Raw genomic sequence first — 15,484 nt, 5'->3', positions numbered from 1 at the left:
CAGCCAGGGCAACCTGTTTCAAAATAAAAAATAAATGCCAGGCTTGATTGTGCACACCTGTTATTCCAGCAGGTCAAGAAGCTGAAGCAGGAGGATCACAAGTTCAAAGCCAGCTTCAGCAACTTAGTGAGGTCCTAGGCAACTTAGTGAGACCCTGTCTTTAAATAAAATATAAAAAGGTGCTGGGGATGTGACTCAGTGGTTAAGTGCCCCTGGGTTCAATCCCTAATACCTAAATAAGTAAATAAAGGGCTGGGGATATAGCTCAGTGGTAAAAGCACTCCATTCAATCCTCAGTACCAGGAAATAAAGTAAATAAATAAAAAGATACAAAGAATTGGAAGAGCCAATAGAGACTGTGAAGAATAAAGTCTCTCTAAGACACACCTTGGCATAACTCTGGCCTGAGTTGTGATCTGGGGCTCAGTGATATCAGTGCACAAGCAGATTAAGGGGTGGGGTGGATGGAAGGGGGTGGTCCCTAGTTTCCTCTGCTGTTGCCCATTGGCCTTTTGAGTTCCTTCCCCACCTCAGATTTCAAGAGACTAAAGAAAGTCCTTCCTCTGGAGCTACAGAAGAGTAAGAGAACCAGCCAGGTGGGTGTGACTGATAGGAGGAAATGGTAGTGATGAAGATGACTGTGGGGGCTAGGAAATGGGACCTGCTCTCAGGAAGGACCTGAAGCCCTCTTTGTTAGAAGACATGCCTGTGTGAGATGAGACTCCTTCACACGAAGAAGCTAGGTACACTTTCCTCCTAGGTATAGCCCTGATAAAAGTATGTGCTAGGCACTGATTCTCAATAGGCCAGGTTCTATGCTGCCCACTGCAGTAAAAAGATAGAACCCAGAACTTTGTCCTCTTGGGACTACTTCCTGTGTGGCCAAGCCTCTTTTGTTCTTTGTAGAATTTAAGGATTTGATGAAGGCTAAAGGTGTAGCTCAGTGGTAGACCACTTGCCTAATGTGCATGGAAGTACTGGATTTGATCCCCAGCAGTGAAAAAACAAAAAACAAACAAACAAACAAAAAACCCACCAGGATTTGGTGTTTGGACCAAGTCTCTTTTGGCTGGTAAGTCTGATTGCTAAGCATAAAAGGGATAATAATAATTAGGAACATGATTTGAATTATTGTCCCCAAATACCACTGTAAATACTTAAGTAGTGAATTAAAGTAAAGCAAACAGTGCCTAACATATAATAGTATAAGTAAAAATCCACACAACCACCCTTGAAGGTACTCATTATCCCTACTTTTCAAACTAGGAAACAAGCTTAGAGAGTTTGTCCAACTTGCCTAAAAGTCACATGGCAGGTAAGTGTTAGAGTGTAGGTTAGAATTCAAGGTGTTTTGAATGCAGAACCAGCTCTCTTTGAAATTTCTTAGCCAAAAGTAAGGATCTAGGAGACTCCCTGAATGAGACAATTACTCAGCCTTTGTGGTAGTCAGTGTAAAAAAAAAAAAATCACAGATGGAGCCCCAGGATCTCTGGGAGATGCCTAGTTGTAGAGACAGACAATTAACACAGCTTCAGGAGAACAAAGAACCAAGCAGGGGAGACATTTGACCAGTGGTTCTTAAACATAAGTGTGTATCTAATTTGTTCTGGGGTGGGGCGTTTTAAAACTGCAGGTCCCTGGGTACCATATCTGGACATTCTGATTCAGATAGTCTAGGAGGGGACTGAGAAATCTTCAGTGAAATCATTGCTCCGGAGTAGGGAGAGAAGGGGGCAAAAGTCTGCATTGCTAGGAGACAATAGGTCATCAGTGGGGTTGATCAGAGCCAGTTGTTAAAGTTGGGTGTTAACTTCTGGTGCAAGAAATGCCTGTAGAGCCCACCAAAGGCCTGAAATGAGCCAAATGTTGGGTAAAGGGTGTATGCATGGTGTTGAGAAGAGTAGAAACACACAGGTGTAGTTCTCAAGTCATGAAATAAATGGGTTTTGCCCAGGAGTTCTTAAAGTCTGTTAGGAGTCACAGGATCCAGGCCTGGTTCTAAGTGAGCAGGGGCGAATCCCATCAGCTTGTTGTAGGAGGCTCTGCACAAAGTGCTTTTTGAAGGCAACAGGAATCTGAGGGTAGGGCAAATGACAGGAGAAGCAGCTAGAGGTAGTCTGGCTGGAAACCAATGGGCTGGGAGCAGCTTGCCCCATCACAGGATCCTAGTTGATGGTTCCTAGGAGCACAGCTTTCGGAAATCGCGCCCCCTCTGGGAAGGCGGAGAAAACGAGGTGGTCCCAATATCCCAGCACTGGCTTTAAGGCCCTTGGGGCCTCGGAGCTGTCTCCTCTGCTTGTCAGAAGAAGAGACCCCTGAGTATGGGCAAAGCATCTCGGACTTTCGTCCAAGGCTCAATGCACTTTGCTCGCAGAGGCGGAGAGCTGGGAGAGGGAGGGGCGGCTCACGTGTCCTCTTCTTCCCCCCACACCGCCCAGTCAGCTCCCGCCCGGGGCATCAGCGGCGTCGCCGCAGCCCGCGAGACGCTTGTCCTACAGCGCCTCCTCCTGGACAAGGTGCTAGACAGCAGAGCAGAGAGACAGGCAGCCCCGGAAACCCCCGTTCTGGGGCTTCGTCCAGCGGGTGGAGGTCTCCCAGCACCAGAGGCTCGTCCTCTAAGGTCCCCGAGGGCTGTCTCTCACCACCCCACCCCCCAGCACAGAAAACAAGCCCGTGGCCCAGAAGCGCGCATCCCCCATTAATTAGACGAGCCCAGGCAGAAAATCCGTCCAGTTTGTCGGTTTATTTATTTATTTACTTGACTCCGCTGAGCCGCTCTCCCCACCCCAGCCCTCGAACGTGCTGCGCTGGCGTAACAAGATCCGGGAATGGTCTGCCTGAAAGATTGGCCTTAAATTTGGCGGTTTGAACAGGCGCCAAGAGGAAAGGCCTCTTCCCAAAGCAGACGCACCAGGCTGAAAAAAAAAACCGAAATCTATACACTTCCCCGAGGGTCAAATATATCTATGTCTATAGCTGTAGAAATACCTTTTAAAAAAAGATCGTCTCCATGGGCTACTAACTGGTGTTTGCAGCCTGTTTCTAAAAATACAGATTTAAATCGGGGTGGGGGGTGGTAAATCACGATTGAAAATAATGTAGCGAGGCAAAACTCTTTGGCTATATTTAGACGGAAGGCTGGAATAAAGGAATGGAGAGGAGCGAATCCTGAGGGAAGGGGTAATGGAGAGATCCGGTTGTATCTTCCTGCCAGGAGTCCACTGGCCCCCTCCCCCCACCCATGCCGCACTGGTTGAATCCCTGGGCTGGGCTATTTCACTGCACATGCGCCAGACTAGCGCGCGTGGTCGACGTTGCGGGGCACTGAGCTGTGCCCGCTGCGTGCCCTGCGGAGTGCGGTATTCGGCACCACCCTCTACTCCTTCGCTTGGCTGCAAAGGGGCTTCGAAGCCCCGTCTGGAAAAGGCAGGAAATGTACTTTTCTTTTTCAGGAAAACCTGTACTAAAAAGCCTCATCCATTCCGATTTGCAAGCCCTGTACCACCAAACCAACAAAATCGTAGTGTTGTCAATGATAACTCTGTGTTGTCATTCGGATCTGAAATTTCATATCTAGGGCACTTCTTTCCCTTAGTCGTCCATCAACACGGGGAAAACCACCTTATGTTCAGAGAACACAACTTTTCCCTCTTTCTGCAAAAGTATCAAGTCTAAGGGACCAATCCCTAACAAGACGATATCTATTTACATCATTTCCCAAAACATGGCTCTAAATTGGATTTAAATCGGAATCTGAGTTCTTGGTAGCTTCTCCCCAGCTTCCGGTGCCCCCCACAATCCCTGCCTGGTCGCCGCAGTGCGGCGAGGCCGTAAATACCTCTAACAGCTGCCTGCCAGCCCAGGGTGAAATACTGTCTTTGTTCCGATTTCTCCTGCCTCACGGATTCAGAGAACAGAACTCTGGTGAAATATATTTGTTTGGAAAAATATCTGATGGGAAAACACAGTTGGTTTTCAGTTCTAATTCTTGGCCACATTTTTAAGAGTGAGCTTGGCTCTTCTTCCTGGTCCTCCCAGAGATCACAAGCCGGACCACAGCCTGACCCAGAGACACACTGAGGCCCCGACAAGTTTACTGGCTTCCTAATCTATAAATGGACAAAGGTCTGGTCAAGGACGCTAGGAGCTACATTTCCTGGACTCTGAGCTCTTAGGGTACAAGGGTTTTTAAATTTCGTTTCATTTCAGTTGTTGTCGGTTTAACAGAGACAACAGGGCAATTTCGTCAGTGGCAACAACCCCAACTAGTTTCCTCGTGGACTAAATGGCCTGAGTTGAAATATAATTTGCATTATTCCTCTAGATACAATCAACCATATCTTTCAAATGAGCTCAGTGCTATTATGGGGCTTACAAAGAGCTCCTCAATCCTCTATATCTGCCCATGACATCACCTTCTGCTGCATAATGGAACCTGCAGACTACCTTGGTTCTTTGCAGCTTGAACTCACTGGGCCATGAACCTGGAGAAAAGTGTTTGAAGCTCTGAACCCACAGCTTGTTCATTAGAGCCACAATTTCACTCCTACCCCCACCCTTGCTCCAGCTGACCTCCAGTTCCTGGCCGGGCCTATGAATGAACCCTGCTCAAGTCTACTTTCTACAGATATCAAAGAATGATCTCAACATCATCAAACTGGTAAAGAAATAATTACAAAATACAGAAACTCCAAATAAAAAAATATCACTTAAGAATTCATTATTTGTTAGTGATCAGAGTTAGTGACTTAGGACAATCCTGCAGATGTCACTGACCACAAATTGTGGCCCGCCATTTTGAAATGAACATAATCCCATAGCTAATACCTAAAAATATCTTTCTATAAATATGGCATATATTGTTCAGAAATGCTCTTCCAGCCAACACTGTTACACTGAAATGTTTGGGGGAACAATAAGGATTTGCTATTAGGTGCTTTGGGGATGATACCCTGACATGCGCAGTTAGACCCCATGCGCAATGCGGCAGATTGTCTAAAGGTTTTCATATTTCACAATATTCATGAAGGAATTAGGCAATAGGATTTGCAAACTGCATCCTCAAGTGCCATTCAAAATCTGTGAGGGAAAAGCAGTATAAAAATTTTCTACGTTTTTCCCCCCTAACAAATGTGTGGTTCAGTAGTTTTGAAGCAGAGAGGAAAATGTTGCTATGTAATGTTTATTGGAAGGCAAAACCCCCCAATACATTTAGAAAGCCAAAAGACCTACTCTTTTGCTACTCTGGCAAAAGACAAAAACACCCGGTGTTTGAATTTACAGTGCTTTGCATTTCTGAAATGTCTGTTGGGTTTATCCTAAGATGTGCTCCAGTTTTTTTTTTTTTGACACTATTAATTCCCAAACCTTGCATCCATTTTGTAGCATAAAATAATCCAAATTCATCTGAGAGACTATCAGATTCGGAAGAAACCTATTTTGAGTTGTTATTTTTTTAAAAAATCCCCTGAGCACTAAAGAAATATTTAAAATTTTATCCCATACCCAAGGCCCAATAAACCTTAAACCCTAGAAATTAACCAGCATCATTATCAAAGCCTCGATTAAAAAAAAAAAAAAAAACAAGCACACTCTGAGTACACAGAATCCACCCCACCCCCATCCAAAGCTCTAACCCTCAAAAAACACCTGTCAGCCTCTCAGGTACCTCGGAACATAGACAAACCGCAAAACCAACGTCTTATTCTACAGGGTGCCTTTATTGACCCCCCACAATTCCAACAAAGCTAAAATACTCAGGAACCATCTTCACACCATTCATCCAAGGTCGGGATTGAGGGGCTCTTGATTTAGTCAGTGGGATCCTATCTGCTACTGCCCACCTCTGGAGGAAACCAGACTTTCCCCCTTCGACTTCTGAGCCCAGCAGGTCCCCACCCGGGCCCCAAGGGACATCCTGGGGATGGATTAGAGGGCAGGGGTGCATACAGTGACCCCTAGGTTCCAGGGATGTATAGGGGGCTGGGCTGGGCTCCTCGAACCGCGCTAAGCGGTTGGCACTTCGAGCTCTTCGCTGGCAGCTCTCGGGGCGCGGGGAAGGGGTGACTCTTACCCGGAGGCTGTCCAGCGGGAGCCGGCGGTCGGCCTGGGCGGCTGCTGTAATCCACTAAGCACAGCCTGGCTGCGCGCACTCTGGGCAGCAGGAACTGGCTCATGTTGGAGAAGAAACCGCGTCGGAACCGCGCGGCTAGTCACTCGGAGCAGGCCTGCTGCTGCCGGCAGGCGGTGTCAGCGCCGGCGGGGGGCTCGGCGCCTGGGGCTCCTTCCGGGCTCCCCACCAGCTCCGGAGGCGGCCGCGGTGCGTCCGGAGCTAGCGGCGGTAGGGTCAGGCCCGGCGCCGGGCAGGAGCCGAGGCCGCAACGGACCCCGCAACCCCGCAGCCGCCGACTGGAGCCCACCTCTGCAGAGACAAAGGTTAGAAAAAGAGGGGGTGAGGCTCTGGGAAAGCAGAATGCGGGGGGAAATTCGCCTGGGAAATCAGGAAAAAGGCCGTGAAGGCGAGCGGCGCCTGCACATGACCAGCCGCAGCCAATGACGACCGCAAATAGGTCATAAAAAGGTCTATTACCAAGTTGTAAATTTTCTTCAAACAAAAAGGAATTTACTGCAATTCCTTGCGGATTTTGCACATACAGCTCGCAAGCGCCATGTTTTTTCCTCTTCCCCGTCTTTCTTTTTCTCGCTTTTTGCTGTTCTCTCCCTCCTTTCTCTCTCTCTCAGTCTCACTCCTCCAGTCCTTTTTTCCTCTTGTCTCCCAGGTCTGTTGGTCTTTCTCTCTTTCCTCTCCACCCTCTCTCTCTCTTTTCTCCCTCGCTCCCCGCCTCTCCTCTCTTCTTTTTCTAGGAACGTGTGTGTGTGTGTGTGTGTGTATTTAATTTGGCTTAAAACCTCTGTGCCTTTGGCTGCCCTGTTGGATATGGTTGGCTCAGGTGCTAAGGAGGTCATTCCTCCTGCAAACCCCCAATGTCTTCCACTACCTTGATAACTTGGCTTCTCCTCCCTTCCCTTCATAAAAGGCTTGTCCAGAGGGGTAGCCAAGCACTTTCATTTTTACCCTCTTACCTAAGGCAAGCCTACCCCAGTGATCTTGCCCAGAAAATCTGGGCTCTGCAGACCAAGAAAGCACAATCTCCCCTCCCACTCCTCTCCAACATAAATTCAGATCTTCCATTTGCTGGGGATTTCTTTGGTATAAGAATTACCAACCAGTCCAATAGCTAAAATGGTTTTAAGTACTTGTCAACCTCTCCAAAATAACAGTTTGGGCATCCACTGTTTGGTCAGTGTCTCCGCATAAACATCCTCCTAGACAGTCTTGGGTTACAAGTGATCATTTGGGATCCCCTCTGAAATTCCTTGCTTTAGGTCCCCTCTGAAAGCAATTCTCATTTCTGTGAAATTCAATCCTAGCTCCTCTTTTTCTCCTTGAACCCCAAATATTTGCCCATTGAAAAGTCTATTTAATGCAGTTGTGAAGAGGAGGGCTCCTTTCTCCTTTTTCTGTTCAGAAAAGGAGTGACTCCCCAAAACCAGTCAAAAATAATAATGTTTTTCCTCAAAGGCAGGTGTCACATCTTTGGATTTTTCATAGAACTCTGCCTGAAAGTAAATGTCTTCAGCTGGCCTCCAGTATTCCCCTCATGGGCATGGTCATCCAGGTTTCAGTATGTGCCTGAAAAAGGTTATCTCTCCCCGCCTACCCCGCCAGCATATTGCCAATCTTTTCCTTAAAGATAGCCTTTAAGGACTACTAACAATGTTTATATTTTATATTGGTTATGTGTGTTTAAGTTCTCTACTAGTACCATCTTCACACTAAGTACCTCAGCGAATGTAGACTTCAGCAGGAAATGGAACACCATCCTCTGGAATAGGCAATTTGTAACCTATGAGGAAATTCAGATGACCTTGGATGTTTTTTATTAAAGGACTTCTGTTGCCATTTGTCAGCAAAAGTCATATTCTTTCTAGAAAAGCCAATGGGTCCTAATTTTGCTAAAGGGAACCACAGAAGCAGACAAGAGTTCATTCAAATATTCTCTCTTCCCCTTCCCACCCCCAGATGCCCAAGGACTCAGAAAATACCTTGGAAGTAGAAGACAAAAGCTTGAATGTGAAATGGCAACACTTTCTGCATTGAAGACTAAAAAATGTTTTATTACACAAGGAGTTGGAGCAAGTTGTTGGGCCCTCTCAAGTCTAGAACACTTTCTACTGATCTATACACATGAACTGAGAAAAGAGTGTTGAATTCTAAAAATTTTCTGAGAAATAATCTCAATAATCAATTTGTCTTTTTATTTTCTCCCCTTTTACCCAAATAAAGCAGAGCTTCATGACCCTCCTTTTCAACTTGTGGAACGAGGACTGGGAAGAGACTCTTGGCACTAAGTGGCAGCCATATTTGCTTTTTCCCCTTCTGTGCAGAAGTAAGCAATGCATTGATCTTTGTGGAACCTTACAAAATGGCATCCCTGAACTGTCTTTTCTCTTGACTGAGACCTACATCCTCTTTTGTGTTTCTCATTCTTGCAAGTACAAAGCCTAATTCACTTGGAAAGCTTAGCTTTTTCATTGTTAACATTGGAGGGTCCTATTTTTTCTTACAGGCTTAGGCATATTGCTGCAGCTCTGGGCACAAAAAGCACTGCCTGGATTTGCAAAGGGTTCTCTGAAGATTTATGCAAATTTTTGCAGCAAAAAATGTTTGTTTGTTGCTACAAAGCTTGAATGTTTACCGATCTGAGCCAATTAGAAAGGCAACTTGGGTGTTCGTCACTGTTCCTCTGTCTATATGAGCTACCATGATGGAGGGGTGGAGATGTCTAGCCATTGTAAGAGAAGGTGGCGAATATGTGTGATGTGTAACTCCTCAGGGTCTTTATTTGGAGACAAACCTATGTGTTTTCTAACTACAGAAGAAAATACATATACCTACATTCATAACTAACACTTTCTCCATGTGTATAATCTATGTATATGTACAAACTAATTTCTCAAATATATCAGTTATTGAAATGAAGTCATTTTCTGTATATGAGCTATGATCATGGTTTAGGGGACCAGCAGGGTCAGAAGGTTCATTTCCAGATCAGCACAGAATGCCAAGGAAGGGATATTTTTACCTTCCCTTCACCTTTCCACCTCTACTCATGCACTAGGTCCCTCACCTAATAAAGAGACTTGCTCAAATCTATAGCTCTAAAAGTGATATTTGGGGAGCATTTTTGAGTGGGAGATCAAGTTTTGCTAATATACAGAAGACTCCCTTAAACCAACTAGAGTTTAGATAAGCACAGGTCTTTGGATAGTTTATGCTTGGGGCTGCTCCCCAGCCATGCCATCAGCCCTAGGCATCCTTCTCTGTAATAGCCAATATTTCAGGCAGCAGCACACAATGCAAAACATTCTCAAATCCAGCATGTGCATTTGCAGCTGTCTCCTCTCATCCAAGTGTTTTAGCCTTGGCCACCCATGTTTTAAAACTGTCTTTCCTGGATTAAAGAGCCTCTTCCCAGGGTGGAAAGCCAGGTAGGTGGTGCTTCATCTCTGACCTGGCCAATACCAATATTTCTCTGGTTAGTGGAACAGCAGAAAGATGCCTGGCAATACCTAAGGGGGCAGGCAAGACTGGCCCCAAACTAAAGATCATCTTTTCTTACCTGTGCAATAAAAACCACTCTGGAAATTAAAATGTGTCTCTAATCTATTCCCAGCACCATGTACAAACAGACAAATGTGCCTCTTTAAAAATAAATGGCTAAAATAAAAAGAGCTTTTCAACATCTATCTAATAAAGATGCTTTCCATTTTGGGGGAAAAAACAATACTTTTCTTAATTTTCTTCCCTCTCCCTTCCTACATTCCCCCCACCCCTGTAAAATGGCAGCTGCAAGAGCAGGCTCCAATGGGAAATGGATACCTTGTTAATAACAGATGCCAAAACCCAGCATCAATGGGAATCAGGGGAATTAAATTGTGGCATAACCTGGACTCTGGGATGTCCCCTACCGGGCCTACAATTTGAGTACTTTGCGGAAGTTCAAAGCTTTCATAACATCTTAGCAGGATTACCAGCAAGATGAAACACAGATAGTATAGCCAGCTCTCTTGACTACAAGAGCATCCCCCATCCCAGCTTTCTTTTTTTATTTTTTAAAAAAAAGCATGGGAAGTGTGTTACCCCCAACCCTTTCTTATCAGACAGAAGCCTTGAGCAAGTTGCTGCCTTATAAGGACACTGGCTATTGTATGTAATTCAGTAAAAGGAACATTTGCGGCGCTCAAAGACATTAGCTCTAGAAAGATTCATTTCTTTATTAAGGAGCTAGCTATGTTCTGGAGACGTTGTTTACACTCGAGTTTTCTGCATTTGCTCTCAGGGTTTGTTTCAAATATGTGAGGCCATAGTTCTCCTGAAGAACAGCAGAGGACCATACCAACCGTCATCTGAGATACCCATAGCAAATTGGCTTAAAAGGAGCATGCGAACAGAGCGAAGGAAATACAAATAAATATGGCACATACTCAAACAGAATCACAGTGGTGGCCCTAGTGTAGAGACCAAGCAATTTCAGGCGATTACAAGTGAGGTTCAAAATGAAAGCAAGGCGACTTGCCAGAGTGAAAGGTTAATGAGTGAAAATGTTATAAATGGTTTTTCAAGTATTAATTCACTCTAGATTATTTAATTGCCATAATTTGTATGGACTATAGAAAAATGATTAAATGTCAATTGTGACGTCCTGAAACTTTTGTCACTGGCCCAACATTTTCCCGAAGTTCAAGGAAGCTGCCAGAGCCTGGACTACAATTATACTCTTTAGCTAACATGTGCTTTTCAAATATTTGGCCCAGACTTTTCCCTGATATATTACATCAACAAAATACTCAGAGAAACCTTTAACTACTTTAGAAGTAAACAAAAGGCACCTGAACCATTCATTATAAAAGCATAAAGAAAAACATAAATAATACATTTTAATCAAATAATATAAAGTAAAAATTCTTCAGGCATAATTTTTAAAAAATTAATACTTAATTTACTCACCATAAAGAAAAGATTTAAGTTGTTCAAGTGCACTTGTTTGATTAATATAGCATTTCATATTCAATTATTTGTGCTAATAATTAGGAAGTTTACGTTGTTGAGGCAAATCACCAGTTCAGACATTAGAAACTACCATTATAAAAATATAGCTACAAGGTCAGTATCAAATTACCCTTTCATAGGACAGCCCAGGTATTGCTTCTATGCAATACTAGAAAATTTATTTAAACACCCAAATCCCTCTCAAAGCGCAGAAACCTCAAGAGCAGTGACATGAAGGTAGCTTGAAACACAGGTAAGGTCCTTTCCAAAAAAAGAAAATAGGTGGTGTCCACCAGCATATGTTGACCATTAGTTTTAATAGTCTGTGGTAAAATTTTAAAGGTAGAAGTTAATTTGTCGGGCCTTCAGCTCTGTCTTCCTCCAGCTCTTGGACTTCCTTTTTAGTTTCCCCGTCCTTCACCTCCTGCCGGGAAACGGGAAATTTGTCCTTGTTGTTCTCCTTTTTCCATTTCATTCTCCTATTCTGAAACCAGATTTTTACCTGTCTCTCAGTGAGGGCTAGGGCGTGGGAAACCTCAATTCTTCTCTTCCTGGTCAGATAAGGGTTAAAAAGGAATTCCTTTTCCAGCTCAAGGGTTTGGAAGCGACTGTAGGTTTGTCTTCCTCTTCGTCTACCAGGAGCTGCTGGTTAAAACAAAAAGGTGGAAATCAACGTTTAAAAAACTGCAATGGCATTTGTCTCTGCAAGTTGCTGGAGGTTTCTGAAATGGGTCTAACGGGTGAAATATACAGAGTGCTCTTCAGCTCTGTATATACAGAGTGTTGCAGGCAAGAGAAGCAGAGACAAGGTCTTCACAACTATTTTGTCCCTATCATCTTTACTTTTAAAAAAACCTTATTACTTTATGAATGAGAGCCACCGCGGCTAAACAAGAAAGAAAAGGAGCGGGAGAGGGAGAGGAAAGGGGAGTTTTAAAGCTAGAACGTGAGATGAAAGCAGATTTCTCCCCTCTTAAAAAAAAAAAAAAAGGCATCCCAACCTTGTGGTCTCATCCAGGGAAACATTTGAGAAGGAGACGAGCTCTGATTTAAGTGGTCTGGGTCCTCGCCAATATTACCACTGGACGATTTACAGTCAGGATATTGTACCAGCTCGGCCTCTTGCTGGGTCGTAAAAATCGGCTGTCTCTGTAAGTTATCGTATCCGTAAAACTTCGCGGGCTCCCCGTGACAGGCAATCCCGCCGCAGGGGGGAGGCGGCGGCGGAGGCGGAGGATGCGGAGGAGGAGGTGGGGCGGCCTGGTAGGCAGCGGCCGGGCTGCCCCCGCCCGGGTGGAAGTAATCCTGGCCCGGACCCCGGCCGCCCCCACCGCCGCACCCAGGCCCCGTGGGCGGCGGGGACTGGTGCGGGTGCGCGTGCGCCTGCGGGGGCGCGTGCGGGAAGCCCGCGGCGCTGTTGCCATAGAGCTGCAGGGCGGCGGCGGCGGCGTGGCGGCCGCCGACCTCGGGCGCGAAGTGACAGTCGTAGTAAGTGGGATTGATGGCCTCGCCCGCCGCTGCCGCCTTGTACTTGGAGTACAGCGGGTTCACGAAGTACGAACTCATCCGGGCGGCGGCGGCCGAGGACCGACGTAGGACGGCACAAGCGGGCGGCGTGGAGCAGTCAGGGAGCGCGCCTGGGCTCGGCCGCAGTGCCGCGGGGGCCTCTGGGGCGGCCGCTCGCGCCGCTGTGGCCGCCGGACTACGTCGCTACTGCCGCCCGCCCGCCTTGTGCGCGTCGCCTCAGAGGCCCAGCAGCCCGGGTGCTCGGCTACTGGGCATTCATGCCCGGCTGGGACGCCGCCGCCTCGGCCTTGCGCCGCCTCCCTCGCGGGTCGCGGGGCCTGGCCCAGCCCCCGCGCGCCGCCGCCTTCCCAGCCTCTCCTGGCGCGCACCGGCTCGGCTGCAATATAATCGCCGACGCCCTGGATGACCTGCCCCGCTGCCTCCACTGTTTCCTCTCAGGCACCAGGCGGCCCTAGCGCACCGGGACAAGAAAAAAGTGCGCCCGGCCTGCGGGAATATTCTTTTTTTGCTTCAGTTTACAAGTCCTGCTCTGGAGGCAAAAGTGGGGTGGGGAGAGAAACCTTTGCCCGTTGCTACCTCTCCCCTCGCCCCCCCCCGGGTCCCACCTCCCGCCGGTCTCGCCGCCGCCCCGGTGCGCGCCGGCCAGGCATTTTCGTACCCCACCACTGCGAGGAGAGGTAGCGAGATGGGGGCGAGATAACCGCGCGGAGGGATCCACGCGAAGGCGAGGCGAACCGTATGTCCGACGGGACTCCTCACTCCATCCCCGAGATGCCTCCGCCAGCCTTAAAGGGGGCCCATAAAGCCGCACTGCCAAGGGCTCTCAGTGCCCCCGGGCCGAGAGGACGCCTGCCTTGGCCCGCTGAGAAGGGGCGCGGCAGAACCTTAGACTTGGGGAGGCAGGGAGGACACTCCCAGGAGGCTGCAGAGCAAATGACTCCCTTCTAGAGCCCCTGGAACAGCCCTATGAAGACTGGCCATGAGTTTTGCATTTCTGAACACGGGGAACTTGGACCAGCAAAGTTGACAGACCGGACCGTGCAATTGGTTGGGTCTAAATAGTTTGATTAAAGGTCATAAGTATGGTCCCAACTCTTGGCGTTATCAAACGAATCAAAGTCCTTTCCAACAGAAAGGGCCTTGTGGAAACGAGAGGTACATTTACAATTGACGCACTGCATACCTGGCTGAGGCTCCTAGGTTAATTGATATTTAATGAAAATCATGCCCATGAATATAGTTTCCATCATTTCACCCTTGATAGACGTCAGTACTAGGAACGGGGGAGACTGTAGAATGTGGGAAGAGGGGCATTAGTACTGCTGAGGGAGTAAATAGAGGAGCGGACCGAAATGTTTCTAGCCGAGAAAAGAGGACTCACGCTGGGATGGGTGGCATTTCCTAGGTCAGGACTTGAGACCCCCAGGTCTCAGCCCCTACGCCTGCGCGAGCAAACCTGAAAAGACTGTCCCCCCCGCTGGCGCACCGGGAACCGACACTCGCGAGTCCCCCTTGGAGCCTTAAGACTGGCATTCGGATCGCGCTGGTTCCAGGCTGCTGCAGGCGGCCCGGTGTTCTGCTAACTATTCTAGTTAATTCACCTAACCTATGAGATAAGCTGTGTGAAAGTGGGCTCCAGGCTTATCTTAAAGTTGCTAATTTTTCCCGAAAGAAAAGAAAAAGTTAAGCCTAGTTTGTGATTAAAGAGGAGGAGAAGCAGCCAGAGTTATGTATGAATTGTTGAGTATGAATCGGTAAAATATTCCTGATTTTAGCAGCTCTCTCCCGAGTTGCTTGGCATTACACCACCCACTTTCTCTCCACACTTCTTCGCTCTTCTCCCGTTTTAATAAATGTAAAACATTTAATAAATGCCATTTAATATGTGTTCCAGTAAATGTAATGGTTCTCCGCTGAGTATTTTTTCTCTCTTTTACTCAGCCTTTTTCGTGAGTTCCTTGGATGCTGAGCCTCTTTCCCTTCTAGGTAATCCAGTGTTGAGAGGACATGAGACCCACTGGCCTTGGGAACAGACCTCAAAGACACGCCCAGCCCACCAAGGACGATCTGGTTTAAGCTACAACACACCACGCCGGCTTTCCACACCAAATGTAATGCCTAAAAAACCCAAATGGCTTCGAAGTCGCAGCAGGCCAGTGATTTCAATTATCCTGGCATTCCTTGTGGGTTGGCCCAGCTTGTGTGATTGGGCATCCTGAGGGTCGGTCCAGCGGACCATTTACAAATGGAAAAAATTAAGGTTGAAATGGAAAGGCATAGAAAAATAATATTGTCTGACCCAACTATTTCTACAAGGAATGGCTGGAAATGGTGAGGTTACACAGATTGTTAATGAATCTGGAAATAAAGCCCTGCTTTATTGAAATTTTAGTAGAGAAGGCTGAAGACTTGTTTTAGGAGTGACAGGGGGGTAAGATTATTAAAAAAAATTTTTTTTTGTTGTTTTCGTTTTGTTATTGCCAAGCATCACCAGATAGCTTTCTTTGAATTCAGAGGGGAAGGAACTGATTCTAACAGTTAAGGGTTTATACTTCTATTTTGCAAACATCCAATTAAAAGATTATTTTCAATAAAAACTATAATGGTAACTCTGTAATGGTGCCTTTTTATTTCACTATTTGGAGTGTGTGTGCGTGTTTGTGTGTTTGTGTGTGTGTGTGTACGAGCACCCTTGCATGCTATGTGCCCGCTGGTGTTTGAACCCTGATAAATGAATGGGTTTGGGAATGGAATTGGGAACAAATAGAAGAGATAACCCAAATCTCAATGATATAAGACACTTTTTAGAACTGTATGATTCATGAGGTGGGGCTGGGAAAACAA

General features: G+C 46.7%; 1 protein-coding gene and 2 long non-coding RNA genes across 5 annotated transcripts; 2 read left to right on the top strand and 1 right to left on the bottom strand.

Moving 5' to 3' along the window:
* Positions 1 to 6,293: 6,293 nt before the first annotated feature.
* On the top strand, positions 6,294 to 9,715 carry LOC120893063 (uncharacterized). The gene is made up of 2 exons (XR_005738019.2): positions 6,294 to 6,435; positions 8,084 to 9,715. It is a non-coding gene; the product is annotated as an uncharacterized LOC120893063 (long non-coding RNA).
* A 603-nt stretch (positions 9,716 to 10,318) lies between these two features.
* Hoxd8 (homeobox D8) lies at positions 10,319 to 13,224 on the bottom strand. Of its 3 annotated transcripts, XM_078017635.1 has the most exons (3): positions 12,115 to 13,224; positions 11,616 to 11,758; positions 10,319 to 11,537 (listed from the first exon to the last, which is right to left on the bottom strand). In XM_078017635.1, the coding sequence occupies exons 1-3, from the start codon at positions 12,677 to 12,679 to the stop codon at positions 11,463 to 11,465; spliced, it is 783 nt and encodes a 260-aa protein (XP_077873761.1). In that variant the 5' UTR covers positions 12,680 to 13,224; the 3' UTR covers positions 10,319 to 11,462. The 3 variants fall into 3 exon arrangements, with proteins under 3 accessions (XP_077873761.1, XP_077873760.1, XP_013213730.3); XM_078017634.1 differs by having other exon boundaries at positions 10,319 to 11,755; positions 12,115 to 13,222; XM_013358276.3 differs by having other exon boundaries at positions 10,319 to 11,758; positions 12,115 to 13,220.
* A 10-nt stretch (positions 13,225 to 13,234) lies between these two features.
* LOC144365570 (uncharacterized) lies at positions 13,235 to 15,257 on the top strand. Its single transcript, XR_013424160.1, has 2 exons — positions 13,235 to 13,795; positions 14,627 to 15,257. It is a non-coding gene; the product is annotated as an uncharacterized LOC144365570 (long non-coding RNA).
* Positions 15,258 to 15,484: the final 227 nt, after the last annotated feature.

This window comes from Ictidomys tridecemlineatus, chromosome 7 (assembly GCF_052094955.1).
Source record: "Ictidomys tridecemlineatus isolate mIctTri1 chromosome 7, mIctTri1.hap1, whole genome shotgun sequence".
Lineage (NCBI taxonomy): Eukaryota > Metazoa > Chordata > Mammalia > Rodentia > Sciuridae > Ictidomys > Ictidomys tridecemlineatus.
Note: the sequence above shows the minus strand (reverse complement) of the source record. Positions and strands in the feature narration are given on the sequence as shown.